The sequence below is a fragment of the Panulirus ornatus genome, chromosome 18, assembly GCF_036320965.1.
Source record: "Panulirus ornatus isolate Po-2019 chromosome 18, ASM3632096v1, whole genome shotgun sequence".
NCBI lineage: Eukaryota > Metazoa > Arthropoda > Malacostraca > Decapoda > Palinuridae > Panulirus > Panulirus ornatus.
Window position 1 is genome coordinate 45,934,124 of NC_092241.1, and position 19,552 is coordinate 45,953,675.

Genomic DNA, 19,552 nt, shown 5'->3' on the forward strand with positions numbered 1-19,552 from the left:
CTGTTTCATGATGAGAGAAGTGGACCAGGCAGTGGTTAAATTGATGAAAACTACTATTGACGTTTGTGTAAATAAATTATTCATTTCCCTTTTCCATAGCCAGAGGTTGAACCATTATGTGACATTCATTTTTCATTTCATTTCAAGCTAGAAGTTTCAGTTTTCTAAATATATTCTTACATTTTTCATATGTATATATATATGTATGTGTGTATGTGTGCGTATGTATGTGTTTATATATGTATGTGTGTGTGTATATATGTATGTGTGTGTGTGTGTGTATATATATATATATATATATATATATATATATATATATATATATATATATATATATATATATATATATATATATATATATATATGTATCATCCCTGGGGATAGGGGTGAAAGAATACTTCCCACGCATTCCTCGCGTGTCGTAGAAGGCGACTAAAGGGGACGGGAGCGAGGGGCCAGAAATGCTCCCCTCCTTGTATTTTTAACTTTCTAAAATGGGAAACAGAAGAAGGAGTCACGCGGGGAGTACTCATCCTCCTCGAAGGCTCAGACTGGGGTGTCTAAATGTGTGTGGATGTAACCAAGATGTGAAAAAAGGAGAGATAGGTAGTATGTTTGAGGAAAGGAACCTGGATGTTTTGGCTCTGAGTGAAACGAAGCTCAAGGGTAAAAGTGGTTTGGAAATGTCTTGGGAGTAAAGTCAGGGGTTAGTGAGAGGACAAGAGCAAGGAAGGAGTAGCAGTACTCCTGAAACAGGAGTTGTGGGAGTATGTGATAGAATGTAAGAAAGTAAATTCTCGATTAATATGGGTAAAACTGAAAGTTGACGGAGAGAGATCAATTGATGGAGAGAGATGGGTGATTATTGGTGCATATGCACCTGGGCATGTGAAGAAAGATCATGAGAGGCAAGTGTTTTGGGAGCAGCTGAATGAGTGTGTTAGTGGTTTTGATGCACGAGACCGGGTTATAGTGATGGGTGATTTGAATGCAAAAGTGAGTAATGTGGCAGTTGAGGGAATAATTGGTATACATGGGGTGTTCAGTGTTGTAAATGGAAATGGTGAAGAACTTGTAGATTTATGTGCTGAAAAAGGACTGGTGATTGGGAATACCTGGTTTAAAAAAGCGAGATATACATAAGTATACGTATGTAAGTAGGAGAGATGGCCAGAGAGCGTTATTGGATTACGTGTTAATTGACAGGCGCGCGAAAGGGAGACTTTTGGATGTTAATGTGCTGAGAGGTGCAACTGGAGGGATGTCTGATCGTTATCTTGTGGAGGCTAAGGTGAAGATTTGTATGGGTTTTCAGAAAAGAAGAGCGAATGTTGGGGTGAAGAGGGTGGTGAGAGTAAGTGAGCTTGGGAAGGAGACTTGTGTGAGGAAGTACCAGGAGAGACTGAGTACAGAATGGAAAAAGGTGAGAACAATGGAAGTAAGGGGAGTGGGGGAGGAATGGGATGTATTTAGGGAATCAGTGATGGAGTGCGCAAAAGATGCTTGTGGCATGAGAAGAGTGGGAGGTGGGTTGATTAGAAAGGGTAGGGAGTGGTGGGATGAAGAAGTAAGATTATTAGTGAAAGAGAAGAGAGAGGCATTTGGACGATTTTTGCAGGGAAAAAATGCAACTGAGTGGGAGATGTATAAAAGAAAGAGACAGGAGGTCAAGAGAAAGGTGCAAGAGGTGAGAAAGAGGGTAAATGAGAGTTGGGGTGAGAGAGTATCATTAAATTTTAGGGAGAATAAAAAGATGTTCTGGAAGGAGGTAAATAAAGTGCGCAAGACAAGGGAGCAAATGGGAACTTCAGTGAAGGGCGCAAATGGGGAGGTGATAACAAGTAGTGGTGATGTGAGAAGGAGATGGAGTGAGTATTTTGATGGTTTGTTGAATGTGTTTGATGATAGAGTGGCAGATATAGGGTGTTTTGGTATAGGTGGTGTGCAAAGTGAGAGGGTTAGGGAAAATGATTTGGTAAACAGAGAAGAGGTAGTAAAAGCTTTGCGGAAGATGAAAGCCGGCAAGGCAGCAGGTTTGGATGGTATTGCAGTGGAATTTATTAAAAAAGGGGGTGACTGTATTGTTGGCTGGTTGGTAAGGTTATTTAATGTATGTATGACTCATGGTGAGGTGTCTGAGGATTGGCGGAATGCGTGCATAGTGCCATTGTACAAAGGCAAAGGGGATAAGAGTGAGTGCTCAAATTACAGAGGTATAAGTTTGTTGAGTATTTCTGGTAAATTATATGGGAGGGTATTAATTGAGAGGGTGAAGGCATGTACAGAGCATCAGATTGGGGAAGAGCAGTGTGGTTTCAGAAGTGGTAGAGGATGTGTGGATCAGGTGTTTGCTTTGAAGAATGTATGTGAGAAATACTTAGAAAAGCAAATGGATTTGTATGTAGCATTTATGGATCTGGAGAAGGCATATGATAGAGTTGATAGAGATGCTCTGTGGAAGGTAGTAAGAATATATGGTGTGGGAGGCAAGTTGTTAGAAGCAGTGAAAAGTTTTTATCGAGGATGTAAGGCATGTGTACGTGTAGGAAGAGCGGAAAGTGATTGGTTCTCAGTGAATGTAGGTTTGCGGCAGGGGTGTGTGATGTCTCCATGGTTGTTTAATTTGTTTATGGATGGGGTTGTTAGGGAGGTGAATGCAAGAGTTCTGGAAAGAGGGGCAAGTATGAAGTCTGTTGTGGATGAGAGAGCTTGGGAAGTGAGTCAGTTGTTGTTCGCTGATGATATAGCGCTGGTGGCTGATTCATGTGAGAAACTGCAGAAGCTGGTGACTGACTTTGGTAAAGTGAGTGAAAGAAGAAAGTTAAGAGTAAATGTGAATAAGAGCAAGGTTATTAGGTACGGTAGGGTTGAGGGTCAAGTCAGTTGGGAGGTAAGTCTGAATGGAGAAAAACTGGAGTAAGTAAAGTGTTTTAGATATCTGGGAGTGGATCTGGCAGCGGATGGAACCATGTAAGCGAAAGTGAATCATAGGGTGGGGGAGGGGGCGAAAATCCTGGGAGCCTTGAAGAATGTGTGGAAGTCGAGAACATTATCTCGGAAAGCAAAAATGGGTATGTTTGAAGGAATAGTGGTTCCAACAATGTTGTATGGTTGCGAGGCGTGGGCTATGGATAGAGTTGTGCGCAGGAGGGTGGATGTGCTGGAAATGAGATGTTTGAGGACAATGTGTGGTGTGAGGTGGTTTGATCGAGTAAGTAATGTAAGGGTAAGAGAGATGTGTGGAAATAAAAAAGCGTGGTTGAGAGAGCAGAAGAGGGTGTTTTGAAATGGTTTGGGCACATGGAGAGAATGAGTGAGGAAAGATTGTCCAAGAGGATATATGTGTCGGAGGTGGAGGGAACGAGGAGAAGTGGGAGACCAAATTGGAGGTGGAAAGATGGAGTGAAAAAGATTTTGTGTGATCGGGGCCTGATCATGCAGGAGGGTGAAAGGAGGGCAAGGCTCTGTAGCTAATACTGCTGACCCACTGAATAATGCAGATCTATTCCAATCCTCACAATACATCTATACATGATATAATAAATCCTCACAATACATCTATACATGATATAATAAATCCTCACAATACATCTATACATGATATAATAAATCCTCACAATACATCTAAACATGATATGATATTCAAATCTATACATGATATAATAATAATATTCTCCGGTCATTCTTCTACGCTACAACATTTTGGCAATCTTTACCATTAATGTAATGATGTGTAACAATCACAGTCAACCACCTCTGGAATAATCATATGGCAAGATAATCAATAAGAATTAAAATGTATTCAGGTAGAAAAAAGTTATTTTTAGGAGAAAAATATTAATACTTGTGTTAATACTTGTGTTGAGAAGAAAAATATTAATACTTGTGGTGAGGAGAAAAATATTAAAACTTGTGGTGAGGAGAAAAATATTAATACTTGTGTTAATACTTGTGTTGAGAAGAAAAATATTAATACTTGTGGTGAGGAGAAAAATATTAATACTTGTGTTAATACTTGTGTTGAGGAGAAAAATATTAATACTTGTGTTGAGGAGAAAAATATTAAAACTTGTGGTGAGGAGAAAAATATTAATACTTGTGTTAATACTTGTGTTGAGGAGAAAAATATTAATACTTGTGGTGAGGAGAAAAATATTAATACTTGTGTTAATACTTGTGTTGAGGAGAAAAATATTAATCCTTGTGTTAATACTTGTGTTGGAGAAAAATATTAATCCTTGTGTTAATACTTGTGTTGAGGAGAAAAATATTAATCCTTGTGTTAATACTTGTGTTGAGGAGAAAAATATTAATACTTGTGTTAATACTTGTGTTGAGGAGAAAAATATTAATACTTGTGTTGAGGAGAAAAATATTAATACTTGTGTTAATACTTGTGTTGAGGAGAAAAATATTAATCCTTGTGTTAATACTTGTGTTGAGGAGAAAAATATTAATCCTTGTGTTGAGGAGAAAAATATTAATACTTGTGTTAATATTTGTGTTGAGGAGAAAAATATTAATCCTTGTGTTAATACTTGTGTTGAGGAGAAAAATAATCCTTGTGTTAATACTTGTGTTGAGGAGAAAAATATCAATCCTTGTGTTAATACTTGTGTTGGAGAAAAATATTAATCCTTGTGTTAATACTTGTGTTGAGGAGAAAAATATTAATACTTGTGTTAATACTTGTGTTGAGGAGAAAAATATTAATACTTGTGTTGAGGAGAAAAATATTAATCCTTGTGTTAATACTTGTGTTGAGGAGAAAAATATTAATCCTTGTGTTAATACTTGTGTTGAGGAGAAAAATATTAATACTTGTGTTAATACTTGTGTTGAGGAGAAAAATATTAATCCTTGTGTTAATACTTGTGTTGAGAAAAATATTAATACTTGTGTTGAGGAGAAAAATATTAATCCTTGTGTTAATACTTGTGTTGAGGAGAAAAATATTAATCCTTGTGTTAATACTTGTGTTGAGAAAAATATTAATACTTGTGTTGAGGAGAAAAATATTAATCCTTGTGTTAATACTTGTGTTGAGAAAAATATTAATACTTGTGTTGAGGAGAAAAATATTAATCCTTGTGCTAATACTTGTGTTGAGAAAAATATTAATACTTGTGTTGAGGAGAAAAATATTAATACTTGTGTTAATACTTGTGTTGAGAAAAATATTAATACTTGTGTTGAGGAGAAAAATATTAATCCTTGTGTTAATACTTGTGTTGAGAAAAATATTAATACTTGTGTTAATACTTGTGTTGAGGAGAAAAATATTAATACTTGTGTTGAGGAGAAAAATATTAATACTTGTGTTAATACTTGTGTTGAGGAGAAAAACATTAATCCTTGGGTTAATACTTGTGTTGAGGAGAAAAACATTAATCCTTGTGTTAATACTTGTGTTGAGGAGAAAAATATTAATCCTTGTGTTAATACTTGTGTTGAGAAAAATATTAATACTTGTGTTGAGGAGAAAAATATTAATCCTTGTGTTAATACTTGTGTTGAGGAGAAAAATATTAATACTTGTGTTAATACTTGTGTTGAGAAAAATATCAATACTTGTGTTGAGGAGAAAAATATCAATCCTTGTGTTAATACTTGTGTTGAGAAAAATATTAATACTTGTGTTAATACTTGTGTTGAGGAGAAAAATATTAATACTTGTGTTAATACTTGTGTTGAGAAAAATATCAATACTTGTGTTGAGGAGAAAAATATCAATCCTTGTGTTAATACTTGTGTTGAGAAAAATATTAATACTTGTGTTAATACTTGTGTTGAGGAGAAAAATATTAATACTTGTGTTAATACTTGTGTTGAGAAAAATATCAATACTTGTGTTGAGGAGAAAAATATCAATCCTTGTGTTAATACTTGTGTTGAGAAAAATATTAATACTTGTGTTAATACTTGTGTTGAGGAGAAAAATATTAATACTTGTGTTAATACTTGTGTTGAGAAAAATATCAATACTTGTGTTGAGGAGAAAAATATCAATCCTTGTGTTAATACTTGTGTTGAGAAATATTAATACTTGTGTTAATACTTGTGTTGAGGAGTAAAATATTAATACTTGTGTTAATACTTGTGTTGAGAAAAATATCAATACTTGTGTTGAGGAGAAAAATATCAATCCTTGTGTTAATACTTGTGTTGAGAAAAATATTAATACTTGTGTTAATACTTGTGTTGAGGAGAAAAATATTAATACTTGTGTTAATACTTGTGTTGAGAAAAATATCAATACTTGTGTTGAGGAGAAAAATATTAATCCTTGTGTTAATACTTGTGTTGAGAAAAATATTAATACTTGTGTTAATACTTGTGTTGAGGAGAAAAATATTAATCCTTGTGTTAATACTTGTGTTGAGAAAAATATCAATACTTGTGTTGAGGAGAAAAATATTAATCCTTGTGTTAATACTTGTGTTGAGAAAAATATCAATACTTGTGTTGAGGAGAAAAATATCAATCCTTGTGTTAATACTTGTGTTGAGAAAAATATTAATACTTGTGTTAATACTTGTGTTGAGGAGAAAAATATTAATACTTGTGTTAATACTTGTGTTGAGAAAAATATCAATACTTGTGTTGAGGAGAAAAATATCAATCCTTGTGTTAATACTTGTGTTGAGAAAAATATCAATACTTGTGTTGAGGAGAAAAATATTAATCCTTGTGTTAATACTTGTGTTGAGAAAAATATCAATACTTGTGTTGAGGAGAAAAATATTAATCCCTGTGTTAATACTTGTGTTGAGAAAAATATCAATACTTGTGTTGAGGAGAAAAATATTAATCCTTGTGTTAATACTTGTGTTGAGAAAAATATCAATACTTGTGTTGAGGAGAAAAATATCAATCCTTGTGTTAATACTTGTGTTGAGAAAAATATTAATACTTGTGTTAATACTTGTGTTGAGGAGAAAAATATTAATACTTGTGTTAATACTTGTGTTGAGAAAAATATCAATACTTGTGTTGAGGAGAAAAATATCAATCCTTGTGTTAATACTTGTGTTGAGAAAAATATTAATACTTGTGTTAATACTTGTGTTGAGGAGAAAAATATTAATACTTGTGTTAATACTTGTGTTGAGAAAAATATTAATACTTGTGTTAATACTTGTGTTGAGGAGAAAAATATTAATACTTGTGTTAATACTTGTGTTGAGGAGAAAAATATTAATACTTGTGTTAATACTTGTGTTGAGAAAAATATCAATACTTGTGTTGAGGAGAAAAATATTAATACTTGTGTCTTGGTGTGGAAAATCGTTGGTCTACCTGGTCACCACCATGTTGCACAGTGCAGTGGTGGAGGCTGCACAACACCTGGTCACCACCATGTTGCACAGTGCAGTGGTGGAGCCTGCACAACACCTGGTCACCATCATGTTGCACAGTGCAGTGGTGGAGGCTGCACAACACCAGTGGGTCAGACTCTCACAGTCCCGGACAAGGCCCCGTGTTCACAGCCAGCCCAGCTGTTCATCCTCGCTTGTGAAGCTGGTCGTCAATGAGTGTATGCTTGAGGTAAGCTGGTGTACATCATTAAGACATGGTAGACAAGATGTATAATGGCGAGAGAGGAAGCAGAATCTCGCTTATGTAAAGTGTGTGTGGACGCAGATAATGGTTATATTACACACATTTACGCCTTGCTTGCACGCAACCAATATTCAAAGATGGGTGGTAATACTCGGGTCTTGAACATGACCCCCAGTGAAGCAGTTCACACCGTAACTACTCTAATCCGCCAACACTAAACTCACGAGATCATATCTAACCATCGTACTTAACTACCAACCATCGTTACTATAACTGTTATTTCTACCATAATGGTTCTTACTGCACGTGTCACGTGACCCTAACCCCCCAGCACGACTCATAACCACAACACAACGCTATGATTGTAAGAATGACGGTCTGACCTTTGACCTGACCATGAACACTGCTCCAATACCGAGCCATCATCGTGTTCAAAGGTCGTACCGTCGTGCACACACACACACACACACACACACACACGCATGCGCAGATCGGCCGTGTTCAACTAATAATTACTGAAACTATTAACAAAGATATCATGATCCATATTCACAACCCCAGACCTGGCTCAACGCTGGGTGTCAGTTATAACAACTATGTCTAACATCCTCCGAAAAATATATCGCATTTTTATCAAACTCTACACAAAGCTTTCACTCATGTTACTGCAGCCGCGTACCTTACGACGCGAGGAAGCTTAGTATGACAGGAGGAAGCTTAATACGACGAGAGGAAGCTTAATACGACGGGAGGAAGCTTAATACGACGAGAGGAAGCTTAATACGACGGGAAGCTTAATACGACGGGAGGAAGCTTAATACGACGAGAGGAAGCTTAATACGACGAGAGGAAGCTTAATACGACGAGAGGAAGCTTAATACGACGGGAGGAAGCTTAATACGACGAGAGGAAGCTTAATACGACGAGAGGAAGCTTAATACGACGGGAGGAAGCTTAGTATGACAGGAGGAAGCTTAATACGACGAGAGGAAGCTTAATACGACGGGAGGAAGCTTAATACGACGAGAGGAAGCTTAGTATGACAGGAGGAAGCTTAATACGACGAGAGGAAGCTTAATACGACGGGAGGAAGCTTAATACGACGAGAGGAAGCTTAATACGACGGGAGGAAGCTTAATACGACGAGAGGAAGCTTAATACGACGGGAGGAAGCTTAATACGACGGGAGGAAGCTTAATACGACGAGAGGAAGCTTAATACGACGAGAGGAAGCTTAATACGACGGGAGGAAGCTTAATACGACGAGAGGAAGCTTAATACGACGAGAGGAAGCTTAATACGACGGGAGGAAGCTTAATACGACGAGAGGAAGCTTAATACGACGAGAGGAAGCTTAATACGACGGGAGGAAGCTTAGTATGACAGGAGGAAGCTTAATACGACGAGAGGAAGCTTAATACGACGGGAGGAAGCTTAATACGACGAGAGGAAGCTTAATACGACGGGAGGAAGCTTAGTATGACGGGAGGAAGCTTAGTATGACGGGAGGAAGCTTAGTATGACGGGAGGAAGCTTATTACGACGAGAGGAAGCTTAATACGACGGGAGGAAGCTTATTGCGACGAGAGGAAGCTTAATACGACGAGAGGAAGCTTAGTATGACGGGAGGAAGCTTAATACGAGAGGAAGCTTAATACGAGAGGAAGCTTAATACGACGAGGAAGCTTACTATGACGGGAGGAAGCTTAGTATGACGGGAGGAAGCTTATTACGACGAGAGGAAGCTTAATACGAGAGGAAGCTTAATACGACGAGGAAGCTTAGTATGACGGGAGGAAGCTTAGTATGACGGGAGGAAGCTTATTACGACGAGAGGAAGCTTAATACGAGAGGAAGCTTAATACGAGGAAGCTTACTATGACGGGAGGAAGCTTAGTATGACGGGAGGAAGCTTAGTATGACGGGAGGAAGCTTATTACGACGAGAGGAAGCTTAATACGACGAGAGGAAGCTTAATACGACGAGAGGAAGCTTAGTATGACGGGAGGAAGCTTAATACGACGGGAGGAAGCTTAGTATGACGGAAGCTTAATACGACGGGAGGAAGCTTACTACTACGTTCATGTTCATAACTACGTCCCAGAGCAAGCTGCCCTCACAAACAGCTTAGCAAAACAATGGGTATAAACACTTCCTGTGATCCCAGAGAGAGAGAGAGAGAGAGAGAGAGAGAGAGAGAGAGAGAGAGAGAGAGAGAGAGAGAGAGAGAGAGCGTGTAACACATACAAGTATGGCGGTGAGCGTACCTGGTAGTAAGGCGGTCTGCACAAGACGCGGTGATCCCCAGTCTGAAAAGATAAGAAGACAAGCAATCAACAACAACAACACACGCACAACCTCACCTTCTTCAGTGCGACTGACACGACCAATCAAACCTAGTCATACAGCAACACAGGCGGGGGACACACTGTATAACACAGCAAGTGACTATTTACAAAACTCAAGAGTAGCCAAGTCCTGCCTTGACCAGTCTAGTACTGTCACTAACTGGCCAACACGGGTTTGCCCAGGAGTTAGGGTTCTTCTGAACCCACTTACAACCAACCCCCAGGCTGGAACGCAAGGCTATGATAGCCTCATGATCTTTAACATGACTCAAGTTGAAGTGTAAGAAAGGTCAGGTCATCAAACCTGACCATACGTACAGTGGTACCATCACTGTGCAACAGATTAACATTAGGTTAAGTTAGGTTAGGTTAGGTGAAGTTATGTTAGGTTAGGTTCAGTTAGGTTAGGTTAGGTTAGGTTAAGTTAGGTTAGGTTAGGTAAAGTTAGGTTATGTTAGGTTAGGTTAAGTTAGGTTATGTCAGGTTAGGTTAGGTTAGGTTAGTAGGTTAGGTTAGGTTAGGTTAAGTTAGGTTATGTCAGGTTAGGTTAGGTTAGGTTAGGTTAGGTTAAGTTAGGTTATGTCAGGTTAGGTTAGGTTAGGTTAGGTCTCATCGGGTATGGCCAATAATGTGGTCAGTTAACCTGATCTCGTCAACAAGTTGATCATATCAGTACTTACAACCTCTCCTGAGGCGACGTAACACGGTCCACTGGATGGGAATCCACGGATTTCTCGACCATCGTCAACTTACATTACACCAAACTCGTTATATTACACTTGTATGACTGAAGCTATAGAGATTCAACTGATGAAGAATATATGTCTAAAACAACGTTATATTACACTTCTGTGTATATGACTGAAGCTATATCTAACTGATTACGAAAATGTGTGTGAAACCATCTGTATCACATGGAACTTCCCTTGGTTAATACTTCCCACCCGCATGTTACTGGGAGATGGTAACAAACACACACACACATACACACACACACACACACACACACACACAGTGAGGTTCAACAATCTTGAGCATTACATATCGTGACGCTTTCAGGGATGGCCCGGGAGGGAGACAGGGAGGGAGGTGCTGCTCACAACGAGCACCACGCCACTGTGAGGTGATGTACCAGTCTACTACATCATAACCACACATGCTGACAACCTTCACACACACACACACTCAGCGGCAGGATTCTGTGTGAGAAGAGATTGGGAGTCTAAATCAACCCGTTTTCTTTTTTGCCAGCTGAGACTGCATGGATAACTGAGGTAATCACCGTCAATATATTTTTTTTCATAACATATTCGCCATTCCCCGCGTTAGCGAGATAGCGTTAAGAACAGAGGACTGAGCCTTAGAGGGAATACCATCACTTGGCCCCCTTCTCAATTCCTTCTTTTTCAAAAATTGAAAACTAGAGGAGAGGATTTCCAGCCTCCCGCTCCCTCCCCTTTTAGTCGCCTTCTACGACACGCAGGGAATACGTGGGAAGTATTCTTTCTCCCCTATCACTAATGATAATATTATATATATATATATATATATATATATATATATATATATATATATATATATATATATTCGTCTCTTCGATGTATATCAACTGACTTATACTTCTCTCTTGTGTCTCCCCTGATGATGTAATTATTACACGAAAGTGCACTTGGGAACCTTATCGTGTTTCATTTTCCCCATGAACTCATAGGAATATATATATATATATATATATATATATATATATATATATATATATATATATATATATTAGTGTCTTCGATGTATATCAACTGACTTATATTTCTCTCTTGTGTCTCCCCTGATGATGTAATTATTACACGAAAGTGCACTTGGGAACCTTATCGTGTTTCATTTTCCCCGTGAACTCATAGGAATATACATATATTTTTTTTTTTTTTTTTTTGTCGCTGTCTCCCGCGTTTGCGAGGTAGCGCAAGGAAACAGACGAAAGAAATGGCCCAACCCACCCCCATACACATGCCTTGATTCAATCCACTGACAGCACGTCAACCCCGGTATACCACATCGCTCCAATTCACTCTATTCCTTGCCCTCCTTTCACCCTCCTGCATGTTCAGGCCCCGATCACACAAAATCTTTTTCACTCCATCTTTCCACCTCCAATTTGGTCTCCCTCTTCTCCTCGTTCCCTCCACCTCCGACACATATATCCTCTTGGTCAATCTTTCCTCACTCATTCTCTCCATGTGCCCAAACCATTTCAAAACACCCTCTTCTGCTCTCTCAACCACGCTCTTTTTATTTCCACACATCTCTCTTGCCCTTACGTTACTTACTCGATCAAACCACCTCACACCACACATTGTCCTCAAACATCTCATTTCCAGCACATCCATCCTCCTGCGCACAACTCTATCCATAGCCCACACCTCGCAACCATACAACATTGTTGGAACCACTATTCCTTCAACCATACCCATTTTTGCTTTCCGAGATAATGTTCTCGACTTCCACACATTCTTCAAGGCTCCCAGAATTTTCGCCCCCTCCCCCACCCTATGATCCACTTCCGCTTCCATGGTTCCATCCGCTGCCAGATCCATTCCCAGATATCTAAAACACTTCACTTCCTCCAGTTTTTCTCCATTCAAACTCACCTCCCAACTGACTTGCCCCTCAACCCTACTGTACCTAATAACCTTGCTCTTATTCACATTTACTCTTAACTTTCTTCTTTCACACACTTTACCAAACTCAGTCACCAGCTTCTGCAGTTTCTCACATGAATCAGCCACCAGCGCTGTATCATCAGCGAACAACAACTGACTCACTTCCCAAGCCCTCTCATCCACAACAGACTTCATACTTGCCCCTCTTTCCAAAACTCTTGCATTCACCTCCCTAACAACCCCATCCATAAACAAATTAAACAACCATGGAGACATCACACACCCCTGCCGCAAACCTACATTCACTGAGAACCAATCACTTTCCTCTCTTCCTACACGTACACATGCCTTACATCCTCGATAAAAACTTTTCACTGCTTCTAACAACTTGCCTCCTACACCATATATTCTTAATACCTTCCACAGAGCATCTCTATCAACTCTATCATATGCCTTCTCCAGATCCATAAATGCTACATACAAATCCATTTGCTTTTCTAAGTATTTCTCACATACATTCTTCAAAGCAAACACCTGATCCACACATCCTCTACCACTTCTGAAACCACACTGCTCTTCCCCAATCTGATGCTTTGCGGAAGATGAAAGCCGGCAAGGCAGCAGGTTTGGATGGTATTGCAGTGGAATTTATTAAAAAAGGGGGTGACTGTATTGTTGGCTGGTTGGTAAGGTTATTTAATGTATGTATGACTTATGGTGAGGTGCCTGAGGATTGGCGGAATGCGTGCATAGTGCCATTGTACAAAGGCAAAGGGGATAAGAGTGAGTGCTCAAATTACAGAGGTATAAGTTTGTTGAGTATTCCTGGTAAATTATATGGGAGGGTATTGATTGAGAGGGTGAAGGCATGTACAGAGCATATATATATATATATATATATGCATGCAAGAGAGGGGCAAGTATGCAGTCTGTTGTGGATGAGAGGGCTTGGGAAGTGAGTCAGTTGTTGTTCGCTGATGATACAGCGCTGGTTGCTGATTCGGGTGAGAAAATGCAGAAGCTGGTGAGTGAGTTTGGTAAAGTGTGTGAAAGAAGAAAGCTGAGAGTAAATATGAATAAGAGCAAGGTTGTTAGGTACAGTAGGGTTGAGGGACAAGTCATTTGGGAGGTAACTTTGAATGGAGGAAAACTGGAGGAAGTGGAGTGTTTTAGATATCTGGGAGTGGATTTGGCAGCGGATGGAACCATGAAAGCGGAAGTGAGTCACAGGGTGGGGGAGGGGGCTAAAGTTCTGGGAGCGTTGAAAAATTGTGGAAAGCCATAAAATTATCTCGGAAAGAAAAAAAAGAAGGTATGTTTGAAGGAATAGTGGTTCCAGCAATATTATATGGTTGCGAGGCGTGGGCTATAGATAGGGTTGTGCGGAGGAGGGTGGATGTCTTGAAAATGAGATGTTTGAGGACAATATGTAGTGTGAGGGGGTTTGATCGAGTAAGTAATAAAAAGGTAAGAGAGATGTGTGGTAATAAAAAGAGTGTGGTTGAGAGAGCAGAAGAGGTTGTACTGAAGTGGTTTGGCCAAATGGAGAGAATGAGAGAGGAAAGATTGACAAAGAGGACATATGTGTCAGAGATGGAGGGAACTAGGAGAATGGGAGACCAAATTGGAGGTGGAAGGATGGAGTGAAAAAGATTTTGAGCGATCGGGGCCTGAACGTGCAGTAGGGTGAATGGCGTGCAAGGAACAGAGTGAATTGGAACAATGTGGTATACCGGGGGTCGACGTGCTGTCAGTGGATTCAACAAGGGTATGTGAAGCGTCTGGGGTAAACCATGGAACGTTTTGTAGGGCCTGGATGTGGAAAGGGTGTTGTGGTTTCAGTGCATTATACATGACAGCTAAAGAATAATGTGCCAAGGAATGTGGCCTTTATTGTCTTTTCCTATCGCTACCTCGCGCGCGTGCGAGGGGAGGGGGTTGTCATTTCATGTGTGACGGGGTGGTGACGGGAATGAATAAAGGCAGCAAGTATGAATCATGTACATGTGTATATATATTAATATGTCTGTGTGTATATATATATGCATACGTTGAAGTGTATAGGTATGTATATATGCGTGTGTGGACGTGCATGTATATACATGTGTATGTGGGTGGGTTTTGCCATTCTTTCGTCTGTTTTCTTGCGCTACCTCGCTAACGCGGGAAACAGCGACAAAGTATAATAGAGGCGAAGGTGAAGATTTGTAGAGGTTTTTAGAAAAGAAGATAGAATGTGGGGGTGAACAGAGTGGTGTGAGTAAGTGAGCTTGGGAAGGAGACTTGCGTGGGGAAGCACCAGGAGAGACTGAGTACAAAATGGAAAAAGGTGAGAACAAAAGACGTAAGGGGAGTGGGGGAAGAATGGAATGTATTTAGGGAATCAGTGATGGCTTGTGCAAAAGATGCTTGTGGCATGAGAAGCGTGGGAGGTGGGCAGATTAGAAAGGGTAGTGAGTGGTAGGATGAAGAAGTAAGATTATTAGTGAAAGAGAAGAGAGAGGCATTTGGACGATTTTTGCACGGAAATAATGCAAATGACTGGGAGATGTATAAAAGAAACAGGCAGGAGGTCAAGTGAAAGGTGCAAGAGGCTAAAAAGGGGGCAAATGAGAGTTGGGGTGACAGAGTATCATCAAATTTTAGGGAGAATAAAGAGATGTTTTGGAAGGAGATAAATAAAGTGCGTAAGACAAGGGAACAAATGTGAACATCAATGAAGGGGGCTAATGGGGAGGTGATAACAAGTAGTGGTGATGCGAGAAGGAGATGGAGTGAGTATTTTGAAGGTTTGTTGAATGTGTTTGATGATAAGAGTGGCAGATATAGGAAGTTTTGGTCGAGGTGGTTTGCAAAGTGAGATGGTTGGGGAGAATGATTTGGTAAACAGAGAAGAGGTAGTAAAAGCTTTGCGGAAGATGAAAGTCGGCAAGGCAGCGGATTTAGATGGTATTGTAGTGGAATTGATTAAAAAAGGGGTGACTGTATTGCTGACTGGTTGGTTAGGTTATTTAATGTATGTATGACTCATGATGAGGTGCCTGAGGATTGGCGGAATACTTGCATAGTGCCATTGTATAAAGGCAAAGGGGATAAGAGTGAGTGCTCAAATCACATAGGTATAAGTTTGTTGAGTATTCCTGGGAAATTATATGGGAGGGTATTGATTGAGAGGGTGAGGGCATGTACAGAGCATCAGATTGGGGAAGAGCAGTGTGGTTTCAGAAGTGGTAGAGGATGTGTGAATCAGGTGTTTCCTTTGAAAAATATATGTGAGAAATACTTGGAAAAGCAAATGGGTTTGTATGTAGCATTTACGGATCTGGAAAAGGCATATAATAGAGTTGACAGAGATGCTCTGTGGAAGGTATTAAGAATATATGGTGTGGGAGGTAAGTTGTTAGAAAAAGTGAAAAGGCATGTGTACGTGTAGGAAGAGGAAAGTGATTGGTTTCCATTGAATGTTGGTTTGCGGCAGGGGTGCGAGATGTCAACATGTTTGTTTAATTTGTTTATGGAAGGGGATTGTTAGGGAGGTGAATGCAAGAGTTTTGGAGAGATGGGCAAGTATCCAGTCTGTTGTGGATGAGAAAGCTTGGGAAGTGAGTCAGTTGTTGTTCGCTGATAATACAGTGCTGGTGGCTGATTCGGGTGAGAAACTGCAGAAGCTGGTGACTGAGTTTCGTAAAGTGAGTGAAAGAAGAAAACTGAGAGTAAATGTGAATAAGAGCAAGGTTATTAGGTACAGTAGGGTTGAGGGACAAGTCAACTGGGAGGTAAGTTTGAACGGAGAATAACTGGAGGAAGTGAAGTGTTTTAGACAACTGGGAGTGGATTTGGCAGCGGATGGAACCATGGAAGCGGAAGTGAATCATAGGGTGGGGTAGGGGCGAAACTTCCTGGAGCGTTGAAAAATGTGTGGAAATCGAGAACGTTATCTTGGAAAGAAAAAATGGGCATGCTTGAAGCTATAGTGGTTCCAACAATGTTGTATGGTTGCGAGGCGTGGGCTATAGATAGAGTTGTGCGGAGGAGGGTGGATGTGCTGGAAATGAGATGTTTGAGGACAATATGTGGTGTGAGGTGGTTTGATCGAGTAAGAGATGAAAGGGTAAGAAAGATGTGTGGTAAAAAAAAAAAAAATGTGTGGTTGAGAGAGCAGAAGAGGGTGTTTTGAAATGGTCTGGTCACATAGAGAGAATGGGACAGGAAAGATTGACAAAGAGGATATATGTGTCAGAGGTGGAGGGAACGAGGAGAAATGGGAGACCAAATTGGAGGTGGAAAGATGGAGTGAAAAAGATTTTGAGTGATCGGGGCCTAAACATGCAGGAGGGTGAAAGGCGGGCAAGGAATAGAGTGAACTGGAACGATGTGGTATACCAGGGTCGACATGTTGTCAATGGATTGAACCAGGGTATGTGAAGCATCTGGGGTAAAGCATGGAAAGTTTTGTTGGGCCTGGATGTGGAAAGGGAGCTGTGGTTTCGATGCATTATACATGACAGCTAGAGAGTAAGTGTGAACGAATGTGGCCTTTGTTGTCTTTTCCTAGCGCTACCTCGCGCACATGCGGGGGGAGGGGGTTCTCATTTCATGTGTGGCGAGGTGGCGACGAAAATGAATAAGGGCTGACAGTATGAATTATGTACATGTGTATATATGTATAAGTCTGTGTGTATATATATGTATACGTTGGGATGTATAGGTATGTATATATGTATATGTTTGTGTGTGTATATATATGTATACGTTGAGATGTATTGGTATGTATACATGCTGTGTGGACGTGTATGTATATACATGTGTATGTGGGTGGATTGGGCCATTCTTTCGTCTATTTCCTTGTGCTACCTCGCTAACGCGGGAGACAGCAACAAAGAATAATATATATATATATATATATATATATATATATATATATATATATATATATATATATATATATATATATATATATATATATATACACTGAAAAATGTGTACAATAAATGAGTTACATTATTATTGGTAATAGTGATTACAAGGTTACTAGATTATCACTTGATGGTTGATGATGTTCAAGTGAGATTACCAAGGGAGCCCACCCATAGCCATGGTGTCAGGCAAATCCCTTAACTAAGCATAATTTGGCTACTCACTTCCCTGTAGGCTAAGTAAAAGCCAATAACTTTCTCACATTTAATACCTTAATAGAATGACCCGAGTCCACATAACAATTAAATGTGCGTAAAGAGGCCGTGACTGGAACCATAATATGTAACTGGTTGCAACACAACTAACATCATCATTATGCAGGGTTCAGCATAATGATGTATATTTACTTAATATTCAATATCTAAGGCTGCTCACAGTGACACATATAATGTGGCAAGCATACTAACACAACTGCTAATGGTCCCTAACATCCTATTTCACAATTGCATGGGACGTCTTGTTCTCTGGTGGTAAAAGTTCACTTAACGGTTCAGTGTGTCAACACATGTTCCTAGCTACATTTTTAGCAGGTGGTCTGCGGCCTGGGTCTCTGGGCGTGTCTGTGGCCAAGCGATGGGCCCTCGTCCTCCACGTCAGGTCCGTCCGTGCTCGTGTTACACAACGGCGTCAGGTCAAGGATGTCACAAGCACGTCCTTAAGACACCCCCACAAGCTGGGACCCTGACTGATGCCCTATAGGTGCCCGACCCAACCAGGTGCTCGACCCGACCAGGTGCTCGACCCGACCAGGTGCTCGACCCGACCAGGTGCTCGATGCAAACAGCTGCTCGAGTCAACCAGGCTGTCCTGTTGTGCCTGAAGTTATCAGTGTCTCTTGTAGACACAATATTGGTTCCTTACCCTGACAGTGGGCGAGCCAGGCACACTGTATAAAGACAACTTTGGTAACAAGTTGAGGTGTTAGCTTACCGGGGTTTCTTACTGGATATTATATGCTACGTTCCCCAGGCTGGGTAACTGTCTCCTACATAGGATTCTCACCGAGTCTCGTTTGTGTAATGCGTGACCCGGAATCACGTTGGGTTACCAAGGCGATCATTTCAGTCTCCCTGATGAATTACTTCATGATGTCACTTGGTCACTTTTCCACACACGATACATTTTCGTGGTGTCATAATTCAAACTGTATCACCGTATGTTCTTATTTGAGCAACGTAAATAATAAACTTTTGCACTTGGCTTTATCCGATATTGGAACTGCCATGGATGAGGACATGTCCCTTGTGAGTTTAACAGTTGAATCTCTATCATTAACCTACAGCTATACTCATGATACATGCCACCGGGTATTTTACTTGTTGATTCCTTACATTATTCTTACATCAGGATAATCAGCTCCTTAATAGCCAAACAATATTACCAGAGTACCCAGAACTGGCATCTTCCCCTTGCGAGCGGGATGCGACGGTGGGTTTCGGGGGTTAGCCTCCAGCATGTGACCTCACTCTGCAGGGTTGCCACAAATAGCAGCCTCCCCCTTATAGTGGCTTTAGTGATACTGTTTACTACATACTTACTTCCAAGTTATAACATTCCCAATCTATCAAACAACAAATATAACTCAATAATACCAAACTATCATACAGGTTAGAGAGATATGACAACACTGGCTACCATCTGGTTCCTTATTCCATCATTGTTTGTTCTGCCCGATAAAGACATGGCCGAGCGATAACTTTATCCATACAATCAGGTTTCTTCTGGGGAGAGCGTAGAAGAATGTGTGAAAGGAGAGAACGTTATCTCAGAGAGCAAAAATGGGTATGTTTGAAGGAACAGTAGTTCCAACAATGTTATATGGATGCTAGGCATGGGTTGCACGGAGGAAGGTGGATGCATTGGATATGAAATGTTTGAGGACAATATGTGGTGTGAGGTGGTTTGATCGAGTAAGTAATGAAACGGTAAGAGAGATATATGGAAATAAGAAGAGTGTGGCTGAGAAAACAATAGAGTGTGTGTTGAAATGGTTTGGACATATGGAGAGAA

General features: G+C 40.1%; 1 protein-coding gene across 3 annotated transcripts in view; it reads right to left on the bottom strand.

Moving 5' to 3' along the window:
• Window positions 1-19,552, bottom strand: part of LOC139755051 (uncharacterized) — a 502,140-nt gene that overhangs the window by 320,260 nt on the left and 162,328 nt on the right. For all 3 annotated transcript variants that reach the window (XM_071673053.1, XM_071673055.1, XM_071673054.1), the window contains one exon: window positions 9,831-9,872. In XM_071673053.1, the coding sequence (XP_071529154.1) occupies window positions 9,831-9,872 (42 nt within the window). The remainder of the gene's footprint in view (window positions 1-9,830; window positions 9,873-19,552) is intronic.